We start from the raw sequence: 27,690 nt of genomic DNA, 5'->3' as shown, positions 1-27,690 counted from the left end.
GACACACTTTTGTATGAAATTATTGCCCAATTTTATTGCACAAACGTGTAAATGATGCATATTGTGTATCTGGCACAAAACCAGTGTCTTCGTCTGGATCTTTTCACTGCAATTCACTGTCCTTGTTCGGAGTCCAAAGATCGTCCTTTGTGCAGCAATATCAAATTTCCCACAATGTGTTTTCCAACAAAAGCACATCTCCCCCGAGGCGGAGCACGTAAAGCATCTTAAAGCATTTTATTTATTGACGTAAATAGATTTGCTTCTGTATGATTGTCTGAAAGAAAATGTCTCTTTGACCAACACATGATAATAATGCATCATGTATACAAAAGACCATTCAAAGCAGTGCTGGGTGAAGCAAAAACATAATACTGCACAGTTCTTAAAATAGTCATAACTTAAAATAATACAGTCCTTCAATACCACTTGATTAAATCATACAGGTACATACACAGGTCCTTCATGATAAGTCAGCGCAGCTTTTAACGAAACAGCAAATATAATAATCAGATCAATTGTAAACCAATGCTGCCGTGAAACCCATGCAATGTCCTTTAAAACATCTCAATCATCACCATTAAACGCACGTCACATGTTACAATCAAATGAAAAGTACCGTTCAGTGTTTCCGACAGAAACACACAGATGTAAATACACATACCATGAAGGCACATGTGGCTTTGGCAAATTAAACACCCGCATTTCCCCTCATCTTTTATGCAGCGCAGGCAGGAGGCCATTTTTTGTTTTTTATTTTTATTTTTCTGTTTGGTTCAATGTCTGTGTGTTGACGCTGTCATCAAGACACTTTGCTATGCTAAATATTCTCGATGATGTGGCAATCCAGCAGCTGTATTGCTTCTGTTTTTTTTACATTTAGGTCGGTTACATCATCCAACCCAGCTGAACAAACATATATACATAATTTAAGGCACAAAAGGCAAATTCCCTTAACTCTTCTCAAGCAGCCTGAAAGTACAATCCTGAATAGAAAAAGGCACAAGGGAAACACTGGCACAAAAAAAACTAAACAAAAAAAAAAAAAGAAAAACACAAGAGGGAAACAGCTTATCGACACACTTAAGGAAGGCAACCGGTTGCATTATAAGCCCTGCACTGTTGCTGAATGATAACCCTGGGACTCCAATGTTGACAATAATATTGCCATAACATGTTGATTTAGCGTCACCTAACGCTGGGCTTTGTAAACAGGCCGGGAAAAGTCACATGTGCTGCCTCTCTCATTTGTCAGGAAAGAGTTTGAATTCTTTTCTAAAAGCAAATGTATGGAATCGATCGTCCGCCGGAAGCAAATGATGAAAGAGTTATTTAAGAGAACAGAGTCAACGTTGATCAAGTTTCATGAAAAATACTTTTGTTTATGAGCAACTCAGAATTCACAGCGACCAGATTGACGAAGTCAAAAATGCATCTTCCTCCACAGCGTGGTTGTAAACCTGAAAGAAACCCACGTTTCCTCCTTGTACCTAAACAGGTACAAATCTGATTTTCTTTTTATCTGAACACAGTGTACCGCAGGAGAAACAGGCTTTGGTCTCTGCTGCTACAGAGGCATGTGATGTAAACTCCACATCGTGAGTCTGTCCTTTTACTTGGTCAAACGTACTTCAGATCAGTTTTTTTTTTCTTCTTTTTCTTTTCTTACATGTTGCAGTCCACACACAAATCAAACGCCGCCGCAGTTCAAAGCACAATGAGCGCAACACAGGAAGAGAGACAAGGAGGGAAACAGGGAGGGTAGTTTTCAGGTGCCATGATGGCCACCACCTCTTCTTCACCTGGGGATCGGAGGAAGAGGAGGAGCTCCTCTCTCCTTTTTACCAGATCCTGGGAAGAAGAAAACACAAGGGAGAGTTAGTGTTTTTATTCGTTTTCCAGAGCAGATGTAACGTTCTTCCACCAGGTGGCGCTGTGTTACAGCCCAGCTGGACTGCACCTCTAGTGACCTCAGGGGTTGTATTTCATTGGTATTTCAAATGCAGTTTTGTGCTCTAGCGTCGATCATCTAGTATTTGAAATACATTTTCTCGAGTATACATTTTTCATTTATAACAAACTATTTCTTAATAACACAGTTGCTCCACAGGTATCAGGTATATTGTCACAAGTTGAGAAAAGTCAGAGACTGTAGATAAACGTCACTGAACGAACTTAAAACAGCACGACGAGAACACAGCTTTCTTTTTCTTACCTCCTGAAAACATTTTGGAGATATGACATTTTTACATCATCAACTGTTATTTATTTTTTCGACGATACATTGAGGAGTGACCCTCATTTTCAATGATGCTGAGATTACAAAAGCAGGAAGAAAACATTCGAAATACAAAAATTAGTTCCTAATTCTATTTTTTACAAGATGTGTGTGCATGTCTGTGTCTGACCTCTGCCATCACTCTTTGCAATTATGCTGGGGTAGGTCTTCTGGAAGGGCATGTAGGGCTCCGGAGGAGGAAGGTCTGACATTGGATGGAAAGTGAAGCGAGACTCCCACTCGTCTGTTAACGGAGAGAAAAAGAGGTCAATAGTCCGCTGATGACACCAACACACGCAGATCATAAGTACTCGTATCGGTACAGACATCGACTCGGTCTCAGACGAGAGTCGTCTAGTTTAAGATGAATGAAGGGAAATTGATGTGTGTACAACCGCAGGAAATGTGATTATAAACTGTCTGACTTTTCTTGGGCAGGACACTTACGAACTCTTGTCGCTACGTGTCCCCACCGCTTTCCAAATCAGACTTACTTTCTGTGGTTCAGCGGGTTAAAACAACACAAATGGAGGTCAGTGGGTTTCTCTGCCATAGTTGAACTCGTGGTAAAAACAACACTGAGGGCAACGGGTTTCTTCTGTCCAGACTGTGAGAGGACAGTCTTTGAAAAACACAGCGAATCCTCTACAAGGTGTTTAATCAATCACCTGTCTGCAAAGTGAGCAACGGCACACATGGGTTTTTATATCTGGTTTTTATTCTACTTAGATCTACAGTACATGTACTTTACTTCTCTCCACTGCTGAAATACAGTATTTCCACCCCGCCCAAATCTTTTTTTATCAATATTCAAATTTACCAAACTAACACCTTCAAGGACATACTCACCCTGTGTCGGGTTGTGGTGAGAGTTTTGGAAGCCGTTACCCATGGGTGGTGGAGGAGGTGGGGCTCCCCCTGTCCCTGGCCTGTCTGGAGGGAGGGGAGGTCTACCCCCGGGTCCACCACGAGGGGGATCGGGGCCTGGCCGACCGATAGGAGAAGGAGCTGCCGATGACCTCACACTGCCCCCACCCACTGGACGACCCGAGGGAGGAGGGGGAGGAAGAGGTCCTTTGAAAGTAAAAGTAAACACTGATGAGATACAGGCTCCTGAGGTGAATGGTGTTTTGATATTTTTTGTGCACACGGTTTGTGTGCAGCAGTGATCCACGGTTCAGGTAACTGATCTAGGCCGTTCACCTGTGCGTGCTGAGGACTGGTTCCTCCCAAGAGATGGCGGCCTCTCGTTCGGCGGGGGAGGCAGAGGTCCCGCCCGGCCGTGAGGCGGAGCTGGACCATGGCTGCCGGGGAAAAGCAGAGTTTTAAAAACTGTATTTTAAACGAGACAAATGATGTTTTTAAAAAAGGGACGGATCTTTTCAGAGGGAAGCGACATGAAGAAGTTTGCATGATGTGTTACTGCAGCAGAATAGAACAGCTATTAGATTTGAATCTATGCAAACTGTAACACAGCCACCACAGAAGATTTAACTATCAAGGATATTATCCGAGTGTGTGAAGCCTGATAGGAAGCGCTGTGTACACACCTGGCTTCAATGCAACTCATCCATTAACACTAAACAAATACCATAAAACCTTTCCCAGTACCTGTTGAGTGAGCTGTTCCTTTGGGGTAGACGAGGTGTGCTGTGGTCATCCACTCCAGCTGGGGTGGGCGGGACAGGTGGAGGGCCCGGTCGCCCCGGCGGGAGAGGAGGCCCCCCCCCGACAGCTGCGGATCGAGGGGATGAGGAGGAAGAGACAGAGGGAGATGGTTTGGAGTTGACGGAGGGCGGAGGAGGGGGCATGTCGCGGGGCATAGATGGCCGATGACCTCCCAGAGGAGTTGGAGGTGGTGGGGGTCGGTCGTCGGGAAGCGGGGGTCTACCTCCGGGAGCAGGCGGCAAGGGAGGGCGGCTGCTGTTTGAGGGTGGAGGAGGAGGTGCGGAGAATCCCGGTCTTGGCCCGGGTGAGGAGCCTCCTGGTGGGGGAGGGAGAGCGCCGTGTCTCCCTGATGGAACACTGGGAGGCGGAGGACCAGAAGCCGGGCTGGGTCTGGGTCCTCCAGGGAGTGACGGCGGAGGTGGGCCCCCACGAGACTGGAAGGACTGGCCCGGTCGAGGTGTGTTGGGTACGGGAGGAGGGGGGCCTCCTGGAGTGTCTTGTCTGGAGAAATTTGGGCGGCCCTTGGGGGACAGAGCAGAGACGTTGCCACGGCCACCACCCGGGGCTCCTGGGAGCTTCGGTGGGCCAGCGGAGCCGCCGCCTCCGCCGAAGGGGGTGGGGCCACTAGAGCGGCCTCCTGGGGGGAACACAGGTCCTCGGCTGGGTGGCGAGTCTGGAGGGGTGAAAAGACAAAATGATCAACGTTAGCGATGCGTTTATCATCATCATCATCATCATCATCATCATCATCATCCTTTAGATTATCAGTTATTTCTCACCTGTGGTGTCTCTGTTTGTTGCAGACCTCAGTTTTGGCATCCCTCCTGCAAACAGGCCTCCTAAACCAGCAGGAGACCCGCCACCAAAACCTCCTCCTCCTCCTCCGCCGCCACCTCCTCCGCCGCCTCCTCCTCCTCCTCCTCCTCCTCCTCCTCCACCTCCTTTAGGTTCTGAGAAGATAAAAAAAAAATTATTAAAGTTAATGTTCATTTACAGGATAAATCTTCCACATTCACTGCAAGCTGTTTGTATAAAGACGTGATGTTAGTATCCAGTAACTCGACTTACTGTCCAATATAGGTCCACTGCGGTCATTGGTAACGGCTTTCTTTAGTCTGGCGCCTTTACTGATGTCGGACAACAGAGCGTTCCTGCCCTGCTGCTGTGAGCGGTTCAGATTTGGCTTCTCTGTGTTGGCCTGAAACAGAGACAGAGTGAAGCTGCAGAAAACACCCGAGGGAGAAGGAAATCAAAAACCCGATTCTATCGATCTCTGTGCGTCGAATGTAAAAGGTTAAAGCTGCGAGCGGATCACAGGCCGTGACGGTGAGTGGACAAAAATCAGGACCATGCAGAGTAAACAGGAGAAGAGACGTTATGACATCATTTATCCACAAGATGTCTCCGCTGAGCACGGTCAGCAGAGACTCATGACTTACAACATTAAAGGTGGGAGGAGGGGGAGGCCCAGGAGGTGGTGGGGGAGGTGGGGCTGGCATCTTCCTCTTTCCACTTTACTTTATCTGCACTGGACGCCGCACCCTGGAGGAGAGAGCACACGAACACTTCATGAACACACTGGTATTGCAAGTATGTTTTTTTAAGCAGTTGCATTTCTTCCCAGGCTGCAGACTGGGTTTCAGTTTGACTTCATTCAGAACGTGTAGAGATTTTCTCGCTGCTGTCTTTCCACCTACAGTCCAGAGTAGATGGACGACAAGCGAAACTTTCAGATGCACATTTCTCCATCAACACCTCCAGAGACGAGCAGCAGTTCTCACATGGTTTCGTGTGAAACTCATATTTAGTTCAAAGCACCAACGGTTTGTGGCGTGCAGTAACCACCACAGCTGAAGGCTAACGCTACAGTTCTCATAGTGGCAGCCATGCTAGTGTCTGACTGTGCTGGAGTGATTATGAAGTGACAACAAAAGTCAATACATTTTGTCCACAAGAAGCAGTGGTGACGATACTGACTTTCACTTCCTTCCATCTTGGTGAGTTTGAGAATCGAACTTAAAGACGACAGGCTGATATTTTCGCTCCAGTTTCTTGCTCCAACAAACAGCCAATATGGCAGCAAGTGGTGAACACGACATTAGGGTGCACAGCGTCCCTTCGGAGATCGACTGAGATGGCGTGCCTGAAAGGTTCCAGGGGAAGGAAGTCCTCCTCTTTCTAACTGTTGAGATTGTGGCTTCAATGTGAGGTTGAGATTGATGATTTCCCTACGTAAACAGGGGTTGTTGACAAAATGCAATCTTTTTTTAGTGTGTGTGTGTGTGTGTGTTTGTGGAAAGTATTTCAAAAATTGCAACTTTGCAGGAAGTGTTGACAATATACTGAATTCCTGGAGGGGCTGAGAGTCCAGATACAGCAGAGGACACACGAAGAAAAGATTTAAACGTTTTAAATAAGTCAGGAAAAAGTCTCCAATCAGCTGATGGAGTACGACAGTTACAGGTAGTGAGAGATTTACAATAAATGTTTCATCTGACAGGAACTTGAGTACTAACTTCCCTAAAATATAACTTCAAAACATGCTGCATGTCTAGTGTTTAACTGAACATCCTATGCTTCACAGCCTTGAACAGTCTGCCAGGTCCAATTACTGACCTGAGAGGAGTCACTTCCCCATCTCAACTGCATGGTCTGATACACACATGAACATAGTTGAAGCGTGACCACCTTAAAAAGATGAACATATCATATTCGATGATGCCATGGTTACCGTTAAACCCAACCTCATTATTTGTAAAGAGAAATGATTCTTACCTGTCAATCAGAAACTAGCTAACATTTAAGTCCCACAGAATCAGCTCCATTGCAGTCACTGTTTTACCAGAGAAGCAGCTGCAGTGAGATCATGGAGTTCGTTCAGGGAAAACGCCATGAATCACAAAACTAGTAAACAAGGGGCAAGAGGAGGGACAAGTATGTGACTTACTCCCTCACATGCATGCTCGCACATTCAAATTCACACCAAAATCATCCTGTGTCGCCTTACATAAACGCACACACAGCTCGGACGCTCACTTCATCTCAAGTCTCATACACACACACACTCACAGTCAGACCGTCCTCTAGGGGCCTCTTACTTCCTGTATGCTGCTGACAAACAGGAAGTCACTGCACGGCTCCAGCACCGCAGCCATCCGGTTGCCAGGACGATGATGCTACCTCCGCATCTCAGCTACGTATCATTTTTGACGTTCTCCTCCTCTCTCGCACTTTCTTTCTCTCAGCTGTGCATCACTCCCACGCTGCATTTGTTTATCACCTTTCTTTCTCTTCCTTCCTCCCTTTGCTTTCTTCATCTGTTTGCACAAAGTCTTGACATTAATCTCAGCAGCCTTCTTTTCTAAGTCTGCCTCCCCAACCCATAATCTTTCTTCCATCTCACTCGAGAAAGCGTGGTCTGTCACCTTCCTTGTTTCACACTGAAAACTGGCACTGAGACTTTGTCCCTATTTTGTCAAAATAAGACCCAGCGGCAGGAAACAGCAGCAGGCAAACAGTGTCATGTTCTTGCATGACACATGTCACATTTGTGCCTAAACCCAAACTGGGTCTGAGCGAGGAAGCACATTGGTGAGTCCACGCCTAATGACACCGACTACCTGAAGACGATAATACTTGCAGCAATATTAACTAAGGATTAGAAAAGAATGGAAGAATATTTCTGACTGTTATCAAAAGCTAAATAATTACTAATATGCAATGTTTACAGTTATACATCATGATGGGGGAAAAAAAGCCCTTAAAATGCTGCAGAAAATGACCAAACATACACACATGCCTCGGTGTCAAGAGTTTACACCCGCCATACTTTTACTGGAGACTGTGACTGTGTATGATGTGTGCGTGCGGCAACGCTGAAGTCGGATGCTTGAGATGCTAAATAATATGAAGTGGAAACTTAAATCAATGAAGACTCAGCAAAGATCGAACACTAGAACAGCAGAGATGCAGGTGAGTTACAGTTACATGTCAAAATGAAGATAAAGGCTCAGAACAAGTCGACTGATTTCTGCTTATTTAGCGTGACCGACAGTCCAAGAGCATATGTGAAGCATCTTTAACCCTCTGAGGTCTAAGAGTATTTTCTCCTTTTCTTAAGGTACTTGCTCATAAGATAATAATTCAGAACTATCTCAGCTTTCTATACTGAGGCCCCGTTGTGACTCTTTGCACTGTGCAAATAGATCATTTGGCTCAAATGCTCAAAAACTGAAGCCCAGTTTTTTTTTGTTTCGGTGCTTGAAATGGGTTTTCCAAAGTCTCAGATTCATATAAACAGCGCAACATGTGAGTGAAATAGGAGATCGATGTATAATAAATAACTAAAATGAAAAGTGTCCGTCACTTTACTTTGACCAAATTGTAGAGGCCTTCTAACTCCGCCCACGAGTCAGGTAGGATCAACATCACGAAATGGAAAGGGGAGTTTACAGATTATAGTAATATTTGACATTTCAACGTCATGACAGAAAACTAGTACGATACAATTCATCACATTTGTTTCTTATAATCGCAAACGAAACAATCCTCAGGGTCAGGCGTGGGGTTTTGTCTTGGACGAACTTTAGCTGAAGTGGCAGATTTAAAGATTTAAATCCAAATGCACATGTGCATGTTTCCACTGCTCTAAAAACTACAGATGTTTCTATCCAGCATGGCAGAGCCCTCTGTGGCAGGGAAGTGTATTTCCATCACTCTGTGCTGAGGCTACTTAATTGCATTTTAAAATATGCTGAATTTATGAAACTCTGCTTTCTGCTGTCATCGAGAAAGGGCCCAGAGTCTTACTTCAGTCTATGAATAGGCCTGAGCCGATTTCACAGTTAATCAGGATATAGAGACCAACATGTCGACTCATTTCCTGCAGCAGTGATGAAACGACACTGACACAACTGCAGATGTAAGAGCAACACATAAAGCGAGGGAGGAAGACAGGAGCCAGTGAGACCGAGTGTCTTATTATGTGTTGCATGGTGAGGAAAACCCCTGATTGGTTTTGCGTGGCTCACAGTTGCTACAGGATACTACAAGCAAACCGGGTCCATTTATAAGCGCACTGACGCAGCTCTGAGTGAATGCAGACACACATCCAACTTCCGCCGTAGGAAACAGGCCTGTGTGTTGAAATGCAACTTCTTTCTTTTTGGATACATTCAGAAGTTGAATGTATATCTGTCTCTCTCTGTGTCTCACACACACACACACACACACACACACACACACACACACACACACACACACACACACACACACACACACACACACACACACACCCTAATATTAGCTGAGAGTTCACAATGGCTGCCTTGACAGAGGGAGAGAGGGGGCGGGGTGGTGGAGAAGGAGATGAGGGTGTGGATGCTTTAAAGAGACACCGTCAAGAAGACACACACACACACACACACACACACACACACACACACTGGATATAGTTCACATATGTTTCAGTTTACAGATGGCCATAAAAAGGCTTCTTCATCCGGCTACTGAACCTCCTGTGCTCCATGACCTCATTAAAGTTTCTGCAAATATGGTGTACACACACACACACACACACACACACACACACACACACACACACACACACACACACACACACACACTTACATAACATAACATTTAGAATATCAACACTGCACTGATACTTGAACTTGTGGCTGATTTGATTCATCTCTCACGCTGTTCTCTCTCTGGAGGCTGTTTAAATGAAATCGTCACATATTTGGCGACTTGTTAAGCGACAACAACGAAGACGTCGTCCGTGTGTCTCCGGGTCACTGTTGGAAACACAGTTAACGCCGAGAAAATTCTCATTTTATGAGCAAAACCATTTGTCAAATTAGCTTCAACTGCTACAGTGTGCACCGACTCGTGGCCGAGAAAGGTGAAGGCAAAGTCTTTTCCACCCCTGACACCATCACTCCACCAGGTAACAGAACACCTGGCGTTACACTGCTGTGCAAACTGGGGTAAATAGACATTTCAGCCTGTATGGCGTTCAAAAAAACTTTCAAAAAACGGTTTCATTTATGAATAACAACATTACAAATCAGATCAAATTCAGCAGCTGAATCACATTAAATTATTAAACTAATTAAATTAGTTGTTTTTTTTTTAGCATGACTAAAAAAAAGTCTGTGGTTCCATGTGAAAACATGTTGTGGTTTTTGCCGAGGTGATGTATGTCATTAACCGTAAACCCCCCATCACTTTTCACCCCCCCCCCCCCCCCCCCCCCCCACCCCAAGCTCTCCAACGGCTCAGCAGTTAATGCTACGTTTCCAGAACCAAACACCTCGTGTAATTCAACAACATTCAGATATGTTTATAAACCCGTCTCCACTGGAGATCATCAAGAAACACGGACTGAGCTGCTGCTGCTGCTCATGAAAAACATAAAAACCTGAGCTGACCTCTGGGAAAAGGTAAGGCGGCCCAGGGTTGTAATAAATGTGTCGGCTGTGCAGGAACAGTGCTGAGTGGCTAAGCTAACATCCTGTGGTGTGTTCACATGCACTTGCTCACACACACACACACACACACACACACACACACACACACACACACACACACACACAAGCTGTATCTGGCAACAGATGTGGTTCTATTGCTGTTGATTTAGTCTTCGACTCAGCAGGGTAATTTTACCTCTCGAATATTCTTCAAATAAAGAATTTAATGCTGAATACGTTTGATGGCGGAAACGTTCACGGATGAGTGTCTTCTCTAGAAAGGCCCTTATGTATTTATCTTATTAATTAAGCGGTGTCTGTCTGTCTGCATTTCCTCTCTAGATAAACAGCATGTGCTGCGTAGGCAGATGTGACCTCGGCAGATTTAAATATGGACTGTGATAAAGTTTTAACTGGCTAGATGAGGTTCATGCACATGTGCATCATACTGAACCTCCAGCTTTAGCAGATCAGCTCACTGAGAAACAAACTGTAACCACCTCCTCAGTGACAAACACCACAAACATTACAACGCTGTTTCCTTGTTACTCTCTAAATATGTTGAATTTCTTGAGTATTATGTAATTTTTTTCCAGGTGATTTTACAGCTGAAAGGTTCGACTGTCACCATCACGTGTACTGGTGGCCACTGAGGCTCAACAGGTGCTGTACGGTTGTTTTGTATCTGATCGTAATATCTAAAAAACAAACCACATGTACGATGTGCAAGAAAACAGCAGAAGAAGAAGCCGTGTTGCTGCTGCTGCAGTGGTCAACGTTAGCAACGCACATTACTGTGTGTCTGAACTGTTGCCCATGTTGAATAAAAAGTGCAGTAATAAAACAGCTTTGGAGTTGCAAACTCAACATTAATATTGTTAATAGTGCACCAGGTGAGAGGAACAATTCACAGCAACAGTTTTCTGAGAAGCTCGTTCATGTCCAAGTGAAACTGGTGTAGTAACTGAAATATCTCTGACCGAATCGAACAGGAATCAGTGGCAATACCCACTGCTGATAGAGTCCGATAATCTACAGTATACTATAACACTGCTATTTCAACCAAAGCAAATCACTGTCTAACACCAGAAGAAAAAACACTGTGACGTTCACAGATGCAACAAGATTCCTTCATCTTCTTTTCATAATCGTTTACATCATTTTTTAGGTAGAAATTCCAAAAATTGATTTTCAATCCTTCAAATTTAAAGACTTTCTGCTCGTCTCTGTTCTGTATTATCAGCGTTGTATGTTATTTTCTCCTGAATGCTGCTGTTCACTAAGCTGACCTTGACCTCTGACCTTCCTGTGGAGCTTAGCTTCTTAAAAACACTCACAACATGTTAACAAAGTGAGCCAGGAAGCCCAGCTCTGTAATAAAAAAGTCGACAGACTTGAAGAGGCGATATTTCCATTACTCACCTTTTAACAGTCAAACCTCAAAGCGTGTGGTTGTGACTGCTCTCAGTAAAAGTCTGTCATGTGGGTCAACGTTTTAAAAAGACCAACTGCATTTTCGATGGAAAAACTTCCTTAAAACTAAACGATAATCAAAATAGTTGCTGAATAATTTTCTGTTCATCGATTACATGATTAATTGCTTCATCGTTTCAGCTCAACACACAGGAAACTCAGCTTTAAACGAAACAGGGCTGTGGTCCTCCGACACACTGCAGCTCTAATATCGTTTAAACAGATCAACCGTCACAACAGACAAAACAGTAACTGAATGACGTGCTCAGAAAACTAAAGACAGGCTTCAGGCCTATTTCCATTTCACCTTTTCGGTGGCCTCGTCACCAAAAGTCTAAAACATGGTAAAAATGTGAGAGTGGAAAAAAACCATCAGCAAGTCTACAGTACTTACTCAATCTGTGTCCATAGAAGAATCAGCAGTATGTTCAGAAGGCAGTAGAAGAAGCACCTTAGTTCATTCCTCATAAAAATGCTAAATGTGAACAGCAGCCACATACAGCTGAAAACAGAGGAAAGCGGAAGATTAGCAGCATCTAAAAAGGTTTTTAAAAAAATTTTCTGCACCCTGCAGAACTTCTTGATTCCTCTTCCTCTAAACTAACACATTGCAGATTCAGAGAAGACCAACTTCTACACACACACACACACACACACACACACACACACACACACACACACACACACACAAGCCACTTCCTCTTTTCAGTTCTCCACCTGGGGGAGGGATTCCCAGCGACGCTCGGGATTGAGATGAAGGCTGCAACAAGGTTTTACAAGCTGGAGATCCGTTCAAACATCCAGGTAGTATAAAACTACAATACATTTAGAGAGTGCATTCACCCACCGAGGCTGCACAACCTGCTAAATGTAATTTATTAAACAGAAAATGTTTAGACTTCTACATCTGTTTTACAGATACAGCACATAGTTCTGATCTGGATCGGTCTAAATAGTGGCGAATGCATAAAATCAGCGGCTGCAAACTAAATATTACGTTTCTCTTTAAACCTTACACACAGTCATGCACCAATATTGTCGTTATGACAAAACTGTACAGCTTCTGCACGTTGTTATACTGAATTTATATCAATATTCATCACAAGTACCGGGTGGGGGCTTCACCATTTCAATTTAAATTTCATCATAAATCCGACCAGTCAGCAGCCGAGTTCATCAGTGAACCTCTTGTATCGGAGGACCGTGATGTGACATTGCATCATCTACTCAAAGGTCAGTGACGCCAGAGTTAATGATTGTTACGAAAAGACATGATTGATGATGATGGTGACTGCACACTGTACTTCCTCTGTGTGGCCTGTGAGAAGCAGAGAAAGAAAAGCCCATGATGTCAAAAGGATGAGACACCAGAGCAGAAGAGTGATTATTCTCACACTCCAACACACACACACTCGTTTTGTTGTAATTTTGTAAAACACGTGCACATTGACGAACACATTGGAGAAGTAAAAGACCACAAGGAAGAAGCAGCAGCAAATACTGAAAAAGGAGAAAATGACGAGGGGGAATCAGATCCAGGTTTCTGTCACTGCATCCTGCTGATTCTAATTGGGATGAAGCTGAAAAACATATTTCTAAGTTGCTGCTCTATGTTCAGCAGAACTGGTTTTCATTCAGAATCCTTTCTGAGATCTATTAGACACGAGAAAGGTTTCATTCATCACATCTGAAGAAAAACAAACCTTAAAGGAAAGCCCCTTCCTACGTTTTATTTATAGAAAATGAAGTACAGCCTCTATCTAACTGAAAGGGAATTGATCCCAGCCCTCGGTGCTGCTGGACGAAAGGGTTAGCATAGCTCCACAGCTGCCACTTCCTGTGCTCTCAGTGTCACACTTCCTGCCTCGCAACACAGTCAGCGGCGGCCTGCCAACCCACCATCGGCCGCACTTCAATACTCTCCCCCTTGTCTCCTTCTTTTTTCTTTTTTTTCCCTCCAGCCAACTACAGAACCAGAGCTGCGTCTTAAAGAGACACCTTGGCTTTCTCCGCCTGTGCTCAGCTGTTTTTCTTTAGCGGGCTCCAGTCTGCGGAGAGGAGGGAGAAACATGTCTGAGCTGGTGCTTCAGTTAACCGTTAAAAAAAACCAAAACAAATGGCCCAACAAGTTCCACTGCAGTTGGCTGATGCTTCAAGAAAGACAGTGCTCACAGAGTCAAATCAGTGTCCAGCCTTCACACAGGACACATGTACAAACAGGACACATGTACAAACAGGACACATGTACAAACAGGACACATGTACAAACAGGACACATGTACAAACAGGACACAAGTACAAACAGGAACATGATGACCCTTGATGTGAAGCTACGAGCTCTTCATCACTGCAGATACTGGAACTGATACTGGTGAAGTGACTGAGAATGAAACTAACATCCAAAAACCAAAAAGACCCTAAAATAGGTTAAAAAACAAACAATTTTATTTATCTGAAATATGGATTGGATCATTGACAGTAAAAATAACCCTATAACCCTGTTTAACTTTGGTGGTTTGGACAGTTAGATGCAATAAATCGTCAATTTGTGGATAATAATAAAGTTCAGGTTTTACTGATGCAGAGATGCTGAGCAATTATTCCTTTAATTATCTGTCACATTTTTCCTTTTTGGTAAAAATGCATTTCTCTTTTCTTTTGTTTGCTCAGTGTTCTCATCATGTCTGACAAACTTTGCCCTGAACACATTACATCATGCTTCAGCGTTTCGTGACTGCAGCATCAGCAATTCAGGCAAACACTTGAAACAAGCAAGTTGTCATTTCAACACTTTGCTTTTTGTTTGGAAAAAGAAACAAAGACACAAGATATAACGTGAGAGCTTTAGAGGTGCAGATACACAGATTTTGTTCGCTCAACGGCAGGTGTTTTTACCTGCGTTCTGTATCTGTAAACCCGAAGTTCAAGGCTATTTTTTCTGTGTTTTACGCGCCTAACCAAAGGGGATAGTGTATTGATCTCTGAGCGCGTCCAAGATGCCGCTGAGCTACAACTCAATATTTCCCAAAATGACAAACGACGGTGTAATAAGAGTCTGACTTCACAAATGATATTTTCAGGGCGACAGAAGTAAACTTGCAGAAACACAAAGAGGACAGAAGGTGTCTGCCAGAAACACTGAGGCGTCAAACACTGAATCATTCTGGAAACATATGCCCTGACCGCTCCGACACTTTCAACAACAAAACAAAAACTTCACCAAACTGGTATTTCAAGGCTGCTGTGTTACAGTGCGTTTGTACTGTTGCGAACACCTTGTACATTCCTCAGAGCCATACATTATCACTGCATCTTCATTTAACCGTCATTTCCAAACTGCAGTCTGCTGTGGCGACGGGAGCGGGGCCCTGTGTTTCAGTGTTTTCTACATTTCCTCTTTGTTTCCCATCGACATCAGCTCAAGCCCTGCAGAGGTCAAGTGTGTCAGCGAGACTCTGCGGCGTAATGTCACCGGGTTCAAGTGTTTCAAGCGTTTCTTCTCACCGCCGAACCTGGTGGTGTGGACGTTTAGGGCAAAACACTTTGCATTCTTAAACAGCTGAAGGAGAACGGAGGGAGCACAGAGCAGAACTGATATGCCCTCCATCCTGTATGTCACAGTCACATGAACATTAGTGCAGCTCGCCCGCAGGCTACTCACTCACTTTAGACGCTTTGTGATCACACATCACCCCACTCGTGACTCACAGACTGTAGACGAGCAGCAGGATGTCATTCAAAATGCTTCAACTATGTGAAAACGGAAATGTACAACAGGCAAAGTTTCATTCAAATGCAAAGACACAGTTATTTGACCGTTTTTAATATTTGAGAATTTCCTGATATATTTATCAACTATATTAATTATTGTCATTATTGCTGAAACGAAACAGATAACACAATATAAATAATGTGATGTGCAACGCTTGTTACTATCACATAGCTTATGAAGATAATCTCTTTTTTGCAGACTTCACTGGCGGTGTAAGCCGTAACATCAGTGAGAATATATTTATATAATAACATATTTTACATCAATGTTTTTTGGTGTAGCTTTGGGCATTGGGCAAAAAGCACAGCGCCCCCTGTGCAGGTTGAAGTCTCAGCGCTAACACACACACACACACACACACACACACACACACACACACACACACACACACACACACAACTTGAATGTGGGATGATATTGGACACTGAGCCACTGAGCTGCCTTGATAATATATATATGGTTTATAATAATCACCATTTTGTTTTTACATGTCTAATTCTAATCGACTGCAGCGTTTCTACCACTCAGGCTTTCCCTGACCACATAAATAATTTGCATTTAAAATCTGACCATGGCTGTTGATGACTGTGATATTTTGCATTAACAACACATGAGGCTCAAAGTCAGTGTGAGTGTTGGAGCGTCAGACAGACAGAGAGATGCCAGGATCACATGCTTTACACAGGAAACAGAGGCGAGCACAAAGACAGCACAGTATTGCATTATGTTTCTACTACTACCCACACATGCTAAACAAACGCACATGCTATCCTCTGACCACAAAAGTTACAATGCTAGACAATGCTGCAGTTCTTTTCACTTTGTATCAGGTCATCTGTAAATGCAAGGCAGGAAGTGATGAGAAAACCTTTAACTCTCCTGACTTCATTTGAAAAGACGACTCGAGAGGGATTTGTGTAAATGTTAGAGCGGGCAGACCTCACTTCCTAACCAGCGCCGGGGTCGTCCCACCGCGCTCCTAAAGGAATGCCAAGAACTCCGAGCTACAATGAGATAAAACTAGTTCTGCGACAAAGCACACGAACGAGAACACGACCAGAGGCAACGTGAGCTCATAAACACGGCTCCTCTCCGCTGCTGTGCACTGACCAGAAACCTCAGCACAATTTAAGCTTTGAAGAAACTGTAACATAATCTGACGGGATCTAAGAATGACTGAACAGCCTCTGTTCCTGCCGGGTAACAGCCAGGACAGGAACTGCTTCAGTCTAAAAGATGAAGAACCACGTGCACATCACACGTCTATAGACTGGGTCCTTAAATTATCACTGCAGCTAATAAAAGAAGCTTCATGAAGTCAGTTCAAAGTGTGTGACATAAAACCCGACAACATGACCTCACTGTTGTCACCAGTAGGTTTCTAAAGGGACTTTCTGTGGTCTGAGGTGATAGCTGCCATCTTTGTTAGTTTGGACCCTGAAAATCCAAACTTGAGGAACTGATGCAGATAACATGAAGTGACTGTGTACAGGTGAGGGTTTAAAGTATCTCCACATGTTGAACTGCCCTGATGTGTGTGGCTGTGTGTGAACATGAGGCACTGTAAAGTGCTTCGAACTGCTCTCCCTGTGTAAGTGCCGTCCACTTCCCATTGAATAAAACATGACTCCAACACACAGAGTTTTTAGACGGCAGCACTGAGCAGCAGTAAGAACAGCACCGTGCTCCAGATTTATGAACAAACAACATCTTTGTTCGTAAAGTGGATAAATCTTTTTAATCAAAGAACCGAATGTGCATGGACGTGGTGCTGACCCAGAAACACACAGACGACTAACAGTGACTTAGGGGAGCAGTTCACACAGAAGTCAGTGCAGTCACAGCCTTGTTTGTCATAACTCCACTTCAGTATGAATGACTGCTGCACACACACACAGAAATAACTTGTGTAAATTGATTCCCTGAACTATGTAAATTCCCAGAAGCATCATGATTCCAGCTACTTTAAATTCCTCTTCTTCAGGCTGATCCCACTTCTCTGTGAGCAAACTGCTGTGTGGACAAAATCAACTTAAGACTAATTCAATTTCTGGAGAAATTGGTTCATACAATCTGTTTTCTGCAGCTGTAAATAAATGATTCAGTCCATTTGGGATCATGTGCATTCAGCAGAACAATAATAATTAAGTTTCAACTGACACGGGGATATAGGACACTTACTGCTTTTCTCCTGGAGTGTATGTGCACACAGCGGGACAAGAAGATCCCGACTACACGTTGCAGCATATTTATCTCACCGCACACATGCAGCATTCAGCTGTAATGCAGCGATGCAGAGAATATCTTAGTGCTGTGGTTATTTGGAGAAACCTGAAACACCCGTTGGGCGTGTAAATACTCAGAATAAGGTTTTAGATCAAATGATATAATAAATCAAACTGTATAGCAATGATATACATATGGTTTTTATGTTTACCATATAGTCCGGTCCTGGACGAGCATGTTGCAACATCCAACTCAAGTGAGGTCAATCAATTCATTTTAAACTGGACTTCTAAACTAAGAGCCATCTACAGAACCAACGAGAAGGCGACTGGGAGCCGAGGAGAGGAGGAGGTTTCATTATTGTGTTGCCCATCAGATTAGTGTCGTGTCAACATGTGTTTACTGTGAATTCTTCCATTCAAAGCAAACGCGTCTTTATAAACTAAATGTTTACAGAAGCTGGCTCGGCCTCAAGAGTGGCTATGTGTCTATGTAAGTGCATGAAGAGTGACTGTTTCCAGCCAAATGGCATTCTGTCAAACAGGTTGGGAACACACACACACACACACACACACACACACACACACACACACACACAAATTCCTCTTCCTTAGCTTTCTGACTTCATGCCAGTCAATGATGTGGATATGTCCAGATGAATTTCTTTTGGCATGCATATGTGTGTGTGTGTGTGTGAGTGTGTGTGTGTGTGTGTCCATCACCGTTTCCTACTCCCTACAAAGCTCTTTGAAAACAAAAGCCAAGCATGTGAAACACTGCAGTCCGTCCCTTCAGCTCCTGCTCTCCTCACTCTGGCATTTACACAACTCAAAACACATGCCTAATGTTCAGCCTGCCTATATATGACCAGCTACAGCCACACAGCAGAAAACACGCTGCGAGTTTCAGGGGAAAAACAGCTCATACAACACACACACGCACACACGCTCACACACACACAGAGAGAAAGAGAGGACAAACCTTGGCCAGTTGCCAAAGCCCCTGCCAGAGCCCTGCGCCTCTTTTCCACACGTCTGTAACCGACTGAACGTTTCTTTACGCGGCGAGATAAACAACTGGTCTCCAGTCATTCGCCATCACTGCTGGAATCGGCCCCAGCTGCTTTTCTAGCGGAGGATGACAACTTCTTTCTGCTTGTAAAGCCAACTCTCACGGGTCTCACGGTTTTCCGCTTCACTGCAGTTATTTTCCATAAGCGCGCGCACGCACACACACACACGCACACGCACAAAACTTACACCAAACTTTTAGGGTAACGTCTGCTGGACCTACCTCTGTGAGTACGAGACGCTGTGCACGGCTAACGCTTCACCATGGACCGCCGAAGATACTGGGGTTGGTGTTGAGTCTGCAGAGGAGAGACACTGGCAGGCTGGACTGGCCTCACCCAGAGCCGTATATACACCGGGTTGAGTGAAGTGTCTCCTGCGGGAGCAGCACGTGAGAAACATTATCTTCAGTAGCAGGAAGAGGGAGTTTCAAATGAAACCATAAATAATAAATATTTTTTAGCTAACCCGGTTATGAAGCATTAGTCTGATATGAAACATGTAGCAATTTTTGTTTTGTTTTGTTTTTTTTTTTACAATATTTGATAAAGTTAGCCACGCCCACTGTTAACTCACAGTGTAGTGTCTGGTTTATTGCTTATAAAAATGTCTTATGCTAAATAACATCCCCACCTGAACACAGAGCAGCAAAAGTTAAAACATTCATACACCAGTTTTAAACAACAATGTCATCTACTGCTGTCGGCCCCTGACAACCATTTAGCTGCGGCCCTGAAATAACAATTAATCTGTTGTTGGGCCCCTACTGACCCCCACAGTACATGCCAGTTTCATTACTTCCTCTGTGCTCGACGGCTGAAATGATTAAATGATCAATCGATTAGTTGATTGACAGAAAATTAATGGTTTGTTTATGTTGTTATTGAATTAAAGAACAAGTTAAATTAAAGTAATTACCAAAGAAAATTACGTATTAATAATGAAAATAATTGTTGTAGTTGGTTGCAGCCTCACAGTTCTGCTGTTATAGAATGATTCCACCTTTCACAGGGTTTTCTGAGTGTTATTAATAAATTGAATAACAGAAAATAATTTGATAAAACACAATTTTACAACAATGTGAACTAAAACAATGAAGGTCTTGAAAGTAGATTTTGAGTCCGGGTTGCTCTTCACGACCCGGCCACACATGATGGAGGGTCGATGGGATTCGTCATCGTTGATATTGTTTGTCTGTGGTGTAAACTTCTAATCAATTTTCCATTAATCAAAAAATTCTGTAAACAGGAACAGTAGAATCAGCTCTGACTGGGCAGTTTCCTGCTTCGCCTGGTTGGTAACGCAGCCCTGCTGACCCTGTCCAGCCCTGAGTCATGGTCACCTCCCATTTAAATATATAGCCAATATACTACTATTATAAACACTAGATTATTGTTGGTCAAGTGCATATAAGTAGCCTGTATTTTACATTTGTGTGTCAGTGTGAGCTACATGACATTCAGTCGCTGTCCTGAGCTGACTTCTTGTTCCTCCTGGTTGACTTAACTCTGTGTATTCATGACTCTGGCTCTGGCTAATGCAGCTGTGCCGCTGGGTCTCTTATCCGGGGTTTTAGCAGTGATGCAATGTTTCCAGATGTGGAACAAGAAGAAAAAAAAAAACTGTATTAGTCTGGTCTGAGGAACAACAATTATTTCCCCCCCAACAAATATGTGTGTGTGTGTGTGTGTGTGTGTGTGTGTGTGTGTGTGATACTAATGTGGAGGCAGCAGTGTGTTTATATTCATATTCTACTATATGTTGAATATGATCATCTCAGACTATGTGACTGATATTTAATCAGATTTTATTATGGAAGTTAAAACAGGACAATTTCAACACAGAAGTGCGTCGTGATTGTAAACAGTGCGATTGCATAATTACATTTTCTTGCTTTCGTGTTATTTCTATGTAGGTGACGCAGCAGTTTGATCATTGGGAACTTTAAAAAAAAAAAAAAAAAAAAAAAGACATTCATCTAGATAATTCTGTGAAAAGATTTCCACATCTTTATCAAGACAGTTTTCAGATAGAGAAAGTTATCACTTGCACTCTCTTCCTAAATCTGTATCACTGTGACATAACCTGCCATGTTGATCAGTTACAAAAGAATTGTGGCAGTATGAGTTTCCGCCTGTGGATAAGATCTTGGCGAGCTTGTGCGGTTGAATAAGACTTAGAGGAAAGTGTAGCTGTTCAGTGAGTCCGGTGAGACGGGAGTGGGTGGACAAACATGTTGGATGACTCTGTGCTGGAGTTTTTCTGCCAGGTTGCCTCCTCAGAGCTGATGGACAGAAACCTAATCGCCCACCACAGATGGAGACAGCTGTCGGTGCAGGGACAGGACAGTGGCGCCCCCTGGTGGACTAACGTGAACATAACATACACAGATTGTACTGAGTAGAAAGTTCATGACGGTCAATCTTTCTTATTTTCATGACTAACTGATCATAATCTTCAGTACGGGTGTTCAATGACAGAATCTGGTTTGTGAGACACAATAAGCAATAAGAATAAGAATCATTTAAACCTGTTGTCAATCATGTGTACACACGTTGAAATGTGTGCTACTGGTTTGTCCTGACATATTCAGCTCAGGTGAAAAACAAAACACTGAAAAGTTTTAATATAAAATATAAATACACACAGACTTTAATCAGTTATCCAGCAACAACTTCTCACAGGTCCCCAACACATAAAATGCCCCGTTGTTCCAGGCTGCAGGGGACTATTGCTGTTATTGCTGGTGGTTAGCTGGACAATTTGTTTTTCTGTGTGTGTGTGTGTGTGTGTGTGTGTGTTTGTGTGAAACAATGACAAGGGAAGATTAAAGATCACTTTTTGGTTGAGCTTCTAATAGTTCATATACACAGTGAGGCAATAACCTCTGATGAAGGGTCACAAGTAGATATTGTTTGATTTTAAATGGCTATTAGAAAAAAAACTGCCCTAAAGCGTTCATTCAATTATGACATTTTGATTTTATTTCACTGGAATTTAATCCTGTCTCCTCTTCTTATCTCTCCTCTGTCTCCTGCTGTCTCAGCCCATTAGGTGGTTGGATGGGAGATGGAATAGAAGGAGACAGGAGACAGATGGAGGAAGGTGTTGTAGCATGAGGTGAAGACGGCAGCGCTGAGAAACCTGAGTAAACGGATTAACACAATGGGCTCTAGGTAGTAGGTAGGTGTCCTCCCTCTCCAGCTTTATCTCTCAAATCCCCCAAAATCTTGCTGCTGAACTGAGGCCAGGCTTCGCTTCACCTTGATCTCAGCCTGAAAGCATTCGAGCGAGAGTCTGGGAGCTTTCCATATGTGCCACTGGACCAGGGAGGTCAGCAGTGCAAGTGGACAGTGAAGTGGTGACCAGCACGCTGAAACGTCTGAGCTCAGAGTTTCTGCTGGTTCAACCTTCAACCTGAGTTACTCTTTAACCAAAAGCCTGTGTGGTGAAAGAGCTGAACAGCAGGAAACAGACAAGACAAGAATCTGGCGTGCAAAAATAGACATATGACTCAATATTTGACTTCTCCCAGCTCTATATAAACAGCCACTTAATGAAAGCATTTTACTGTTTTCTCCTACATCCCCTCGTTTTCCCTCAACATTTCTGCCTGTGCTTTTTATCCCTGCATTACAGTCTTTGACATCTATGTACTGTGATTGTACTGGTATGTGATGTACTGGTAATTTTTCACCGAAACTAAATATATAAATGATGATATTTATATTTATGACAATATTCATAAAATAAAATAAAAATGTATTAAAAAATGTGATTTAAAGCAACATATCTAGCTCTAATATGCTGATGCCTGAGAGTTCAGTTGTGCCAGATATTTAATGTAAGGCAACAGTTAATATTAACGTGACCAAACTGCCAATAAGTTTCACTCGTGTGCAGTATTTTCACTTCCTGACTCTTCCCGCCGCACGTCTTTCGCCAAATGCAACAGGTGCAGGATTCTGTATTTAAGAAAGTTAATCTGTAAATCAGATTGGGAGCATTCACATTGACATCCATCTCACTTTGAGTCTTGTGTTCAAGTGAAAAGCCACTGGGCCATATGGACCATCTGGTCGACAGCACCACTGACGACTGTAAAATCACAACTCCTGCTGATGATAAGAGGATAAGGCTCTCAGTGTGTGTGTGTGTGTGTGTGTGTGTGTGTGTGTGTTAATCCTTACTGGTGTCCTGCACTCACTTGGTCTTTCTTGTTTAGCAGCTCAGACTGCAGACCGAGGAGTCAGAGAAGACACAGCAGCTCCGCTCGGCCTCTGGTGAAGAGAAGTGAAGAAGATGACAGCGATGTACCGATCACGCTCCCTGGAAAACAAGGAATTAATGGCTCTGTATGGAGGGGACAGAGACCCTTACTTTGTCAGAGATGAAGACTGTACCAGTGAGGTGAGGCTTAAGAAGATAAAAGACTCCCTCAGTTCAAGCTGCATTTATAACTAAGTGCAAGAAATGGAAAGCCTGTAATTCAGCATGGAAGAGATTTACGAGACTCTAATAAGATTTGTACATATTTCAATTTAATACGTGTGATCTGTTTTGATTAGAACTAATACAGAGATTTCAAAAATCTTAAATGAATCCTGTATGTTATTTAGAGCTTATTAGTTTCATTCAGAGCAGCAGAATTGAATATAAACTACAGTATATTGTAGTTGGAAGTAAACTTAAACAAGATGCTGTATCTTTTATTCTTACCTGGTAAACGGTCGAAAGAAAAACTATATTTACCACTCATCTAAACACTCACAGATACTGATACTGATACTGATTAAAGGACGTCGCTATTTTACACACACTGAAATAAAAGATGGAAATCCCCCAACTTCAGCCCAAGACCTTTTGAAATGCAACCGCAGTATTATCTGATGCATTGCATACAATGCATCTATGTCACCTGGTTTCAATGTTGCAAGACTAAAGCATAAGGATACTGACGAATTTCAGAAGTAGCGTCATAGAAAAAACAATATGAAGTACGAATAATTACACGATCGGCTCTAGTTACAGGTTGATATTTTAAATGTAGATGATAAATGATAAATGTAAAATATTAAATATCTCTCACATACTTGGTCAACTCTTAAATAAAACCTCATTTGAGAAAAGTCAAAATACAGATGAGATTATTTTAGTGTCACTTTTTGTTTTTTGAAATCTGACAATGGCTATAAAACGTTTACCACAGTAAATTATATTAAACATTATGAGGCATTTTTACCGTTTTTCCCAGGATAATTAAAAGTAAAATTGGTTTATTATGTTATTGCTATTATAGTGAATGCATCCACATTACGCCATAATGTTTTTTAACTTGTAACGTTTCAGGAGTATGATCTGGACTCAGAGTGCAGCGAGGAGGGAAAAGGCGGCAGAGGCCTTCGCAGCTCCGTGTCCCTGGAAATCTACGGTCTGCAGAGGGAGACGCACGTTTACTTCTCCAACCAGGAGTACTACAGGAGGCTGGAGGAGCTGAAGAACGCTCACCTGAGGAACATGGCCGAGCTGGAGAGGATGTACATCAGTCAGGGCAGGGAGTGGCACGCAGAGGAAGAGGAGGAGGAGGAGGATGGAGACCTGGCACGAGGGAGGAGCAGAGAGGCCAGACACTCAGTCAGGTTAGTTTTATCCTGTGATCTTTGAGTAAACAGAAGCAGGTAAAACTGCTTTTACACATCTCATGTATTTCAAGCTGTAGACAGGAAGGTTACACATTGCCTTTGTTTGAACAGGATTTCATGAACTATATTTTAATGTGTGGCAGGTGTAGGTTTGTTTAACAAGTGTGTACTAGTGCTTTACACAAAAGGTGCATGTATATAAATACAGTACAGAAAATATAGGAATTATAACATATAAGCTCAATAACATTATAAAAAGCTGAATCACAGAGATAAAATGAATCACTGCTGTAGGTGAAGGAATAAACCTGTTTTAAGACGACACTCCCTGAGAACCTGCTTCACACTGAAATACAGTAACTGAAATGCTGTAATATTAATATACAACAGCAATACACATTTTTTTAATCTAATAATTTCAAATGTTTTTCAATTTTAACAGAAATTCAGGAAACTCACCAGAATCACATTTACTGGGCAGCTTTTGGTTTAACGGTTTGATCTGATTCATGGCAGGTACACAGTCAATACAGCATCAATATGAAGGAGGAAGGCTTCAGTATTTCTTCACAGGGGGGCAATAGACTCTATCTGGTGCTGGATTATTTCTTTTTTAGCTAACTGTAGCCTAATTCAAAACCATGGATAGATTACCCAGACAGAGTGATGTTAACTTGACCCACTTCTCCTACTGATTCTTCTGATACTATGTTATTCAGACTTGTCTGGTGTTTTCATCACAAGCCGAGGGATTTTTGAGGGTGAGTCATACGCTAAGTAAACAAGAAAAACCTTTACACGTCTAATAGCTGTTACAACCTGGCCCGAGGGAGTTGAAAGGAATGACGACTTGGTGAATGGTGGGAGTTTTGTGCATGTGCTCTGTGCCGGAGGCTCCATTTAGTCATCACAGAAAATACAACGCAACCAAACAGGGTGGAAGCGGTTAACTGGTAGATTACAGCAGCTACGTATCGAATGACAAGTGGGCGAATGTGACAAGAGTGATGAATTTACAGAGAATTATCAGCTGAGCCTGCAGCTCATAGTGAGTGAGTCTTAGCTCATTCTTCAGCCGGCCTGACTGGAGCTTCACTGTTCTGGTTCTAACTCTCACCTTAGAAAAAGAACATTAAAGAAAAGAGAAATAAAGAGATAAATTGGTGCAGACCCAAAGACAGGCTGCTGGCCTGTAGGAGGAGATCAAGCCTAATTGTGTGAGATGAAATACGGAGTCTCTAAAATCGTTTGCTTAGAGCTCGTCTTACATTCAATGGTGTTTTGCAGGAATTGAGTTTTAAAGTTTTCCCTCTAATCTCTGAACCTGCAGTAGCTGCCCTGCCAGGAAACTCCAGAGGATCAATTCTCAGGAGGAGTTGGACTTCCATGAGACATCAAGTGGTTCTGACCAATCAGAGCTCTGTGGAGAGGACAGCATGGGGGAACTGGAGCTGGAGAATCGAAGAAGGACCCGGGGTCAGGTCCGAACCTTTGGGAGGTGGGTGAAGTTTAGTAGACGAGTTCTTAAATCTGGAAGCCCGGACGAGGAGAGGAGTGGAAGTTTTCTTGAAGCTGTTTCATTTCTTTCTTCTCTATTTTCTCCCAGAGACGTCCTGCTGAGCCCAGAGGACATGGTGACCCAGAAGCAGTTTCGATTCCAGCCCAAGGCCTTGTGTCCGAAACCGCAGGGAAGATTGTCCCGTCACACTGGGGGCAGGGTTCGGTCCAACGCTAAAGTCACTGTGCCCAAACCCTTCCAGATGATGCTGAGAGAGGAGGACAGGAAGCGGCAGAAGGTGCGGACGCGCTCGGAGATCGAGCTGGAGAACACGCTGCTGAGACGGGAGCTGGAGGAGCTCAGAGAATGCCAGAAAAAGTTCAAAGCATCACCTGCACCGGCGCACATACACCTGCCTCTCTATGAAGTCATCAGCCGCCGCCCCGGTCAGCGGCCCAACCAACGCAGAAGCAGCAGCAATAACTGTAACCGTGACTCCAAAAGCAACAAGGCTTCTGCTGCGGCCTCGTCGCAGCCTTTTCATTTCCTGGAGAGAGAGAGGAGGAAGAGGGAGGCGAAGGTTGTGGCAGAGCTGGGGAACCTTGGTCAGAAAGAGGAGCGACAGGCCTTCAAGGCGAGGCCCATGCCCAGCTCGGTGTACGGCACCAAGCACAGAGCAGACTCCAAGACCACAAACCGCCAGCCCCAGTTTTTCACCATCTGCACACTGGAGAGGGAGGTCACGGAGGGTCAAAGTGACCCAAACTCCGACCTGGAGGCAGAGGCGCTCCAGTCCAACTCCGACACCTCTCCTGCCTCCTGCGGGCCTCAGAGATGTGCGTCCTCCAAGCCAGTGAAGAAGCAGATAGAGCTGTCCATTGAGATGGTGAAGGAGAGGGAGTGGTCCTACATCGACCCGCTCAAAGCCACCGCCTGTAACGTCCGCTCGCCGGGCGGCCCGGAGCCTCTGCTCTGCCACAAGAGTGACTGCATCAGTGTGTGAGCGACGGAGTTCATAAATCAAACACAGCAGCAAGAATGGAGAATAGCAGTAGCTATTTAGCAGTAGTTTTTACAACTATGTCGTCACGGCTTGTAGTTTTGTGGTGTAATTCTTTATCAGCAGAACGTGGTTAAAGTAATGCACACAGATGCTTTGGAGTACAGTATGTCCCATAGCGAGGTATGTGTTGTTTTTATTATAGAGGTATTTTTGAGGCTCTTAAAAGGTACCCTATGGTGTTTTTTGTAACTTAAATATATATATACATGTGTATATTATAAACCTGTTGTTTGTATTTGATCCTCGTAAAACATTTGCAAAAGGTGAAAACGGACGCCCATGCTTGTGTCCTCGTTTGCGCCCCGAGACAAAATGGGGGCCCACTCTTTAAGATATTACTCCATATAGCCACTAGTGGTTGAAATCTACACAGGACACCTTTAATGTCAGTGCAAGACTCTGAGACACACAGCTGTCAAAACAAGAATTAATAAAAACATTTTTTTAAACTTTAAGTGGCTGTAACTGATATTTTCTAATAACGGTATCAAATGACGAGTGAGAATCGCTTGTGGTGATGAAGCTAC

The 27,690-nt window shown here is 43.5% G+C and overlaps 2 protein-coding genes across 6 annotated transcripts; one reads left to right on the top strand and one right to left on the bottom strand.

Moving 5' to 3' along the window:
* Positions 1 to 7: 7 nt before the first annotated feature.
* wipf1b (WAS/WASL interacting protein family, member 1b) lies at positions 8 to 19,319 on the bottom strand. 5 transcript variants are annotated; one of them, XM_087179023.1, is made up of 10 exons: positions 19,184 to 19,200; positions 12,287 to 12,394; positions 5,386 to 5,488; positions 5,015 to 5,144; positions 4,726 to 4,896; positions 3,890 to 4,619; positions 3,482 to 3,582; positions 3,128 to 3,352; positions 2,409 to 2,522; positions 8 to 1,851 (listed from the first exon to the last, which is right to left on the bottom strand). In XM_087179023.1, the coding sequence occupies exons 3-10, from the start codon at positions 5,443 to 5,445 to the stop codon at positions 1,799 to 1,801; spliced, it is 1,584 nt and encodes a 527-aa protein (XP_087035149.1). In that variant the 5' UTR covers positions 5,446 to 5,488; positions 12,287 to 12,394; positions 19,184 to 19,200; the 3' UTR covers positions 8 to 1,798. The 5 variants fall into 5 exon arrangements, with proteins under 5 accessions (XP_087035149.1, XP_023281077.1, XP_023281080.1 ...); XM_023425309.2 differs by lacking the exon at positions 12,287 to 12,394 and having other exon boundaries at positions 19,184 to 19,319; XM_023425312.2 differs by lacking the exons at positions 12,287 to 12,394; positions 19,184 to 19,200 and adding an exon at positions 18,872 to 19,006.
* Positions 19,214 to 27,618, top strand: LOC111669081 (protein FAM161A). Its single transcript, XM_023425302.2, has 6 exons — positions 19,214 to 19,351; positions 22,007 to 22,143; positions 23,189 to 23,370; positions 24,310 to 24,599; positions 25,933 to 26,100; positions 26,209 to 27,618. Exons 3-6 carry the CDS (start codon positions 23,263 to 23,265, stop codon positions 27,101 to 27,103), a joined length of 1,461 nt encoding a protein of 486 aa, XP_023281070.1. The 5' UTR covers positions 19,214 to 19,351; positions 22,007 to 22,143; positions 23,189 to 23,262; the 3' UTR covers positions 27,104 to 27,618.
* The last annotated feature ends 72 nt before the right edge of the window (positions 27,619 to 27,690 follow it).

The sequence above is a fragment of the Seriola lalandi genome, unplaced genomic scaffold (genome assembly GCF_002814215.2).
Source record: "Seriola lalandi dorsalis isolate HSWRI2012SDOR001 ecotype SW California unplaced genomic scaffold, Sedor1 jcf7180002054769, whole genome shotgun sequence".
NCBI lineage: Eukaryota > Metazoa > Chordata > Actinopteri > Carangiformes > Carangidae > Seriola > Seriola lalandi.
This window is presented reverse-complemented; position numbering and strand designations above follow the sequence as displayed.

Excerpts from the sequence above, each read along its gene's own strand:
- LOC111669081 (XM_023425302.2), top strand. The coding sequence starts at position 23,263 with ATGACAGCGATGTACCGATCACGCTCCCTGGAAAACAAGGAATTAATG. Across the intron at positions 23,371-24,309 it reads ATGAAGACTGTACCAGTGAG|GAGTATGATCTGGACTCAGA; the intron begins GTGAGGCTTAAG and ends GTAACGTTTCAG. Across the intron at positions 24,600-25,932 it reads GAGGCCAGACACTCAGTCAG|TAGCTGCCCTGCCAGGAAAC; the intron begins GTTAGTTTTATC and ends CTGAACCTGCAG.
- wipf1b (XM_023425309.2), bottom strand. The coding sequence starts at position 5,445 with ATGCCAGCCCCACCTCCCCCACCACCTCCTGGGCCTCCCCCTCCTCCC. Across the intron at positions 4,897-5,014 it reads CAGTGGACCTATATTGGACA|AACCTAAAGGAGGTGGAGGA; the intron begins GTAAGTCGAGTT and ends TTATCTTCTCAG. Across the intron at positions 1,852-2,408 it reads TGCAAAGAGTGATGGCAGAG|GATCTGGTAAAAAGGAGAGA; the intron begins GTCAGACACAGA and ends TCTTCTTCCCAG.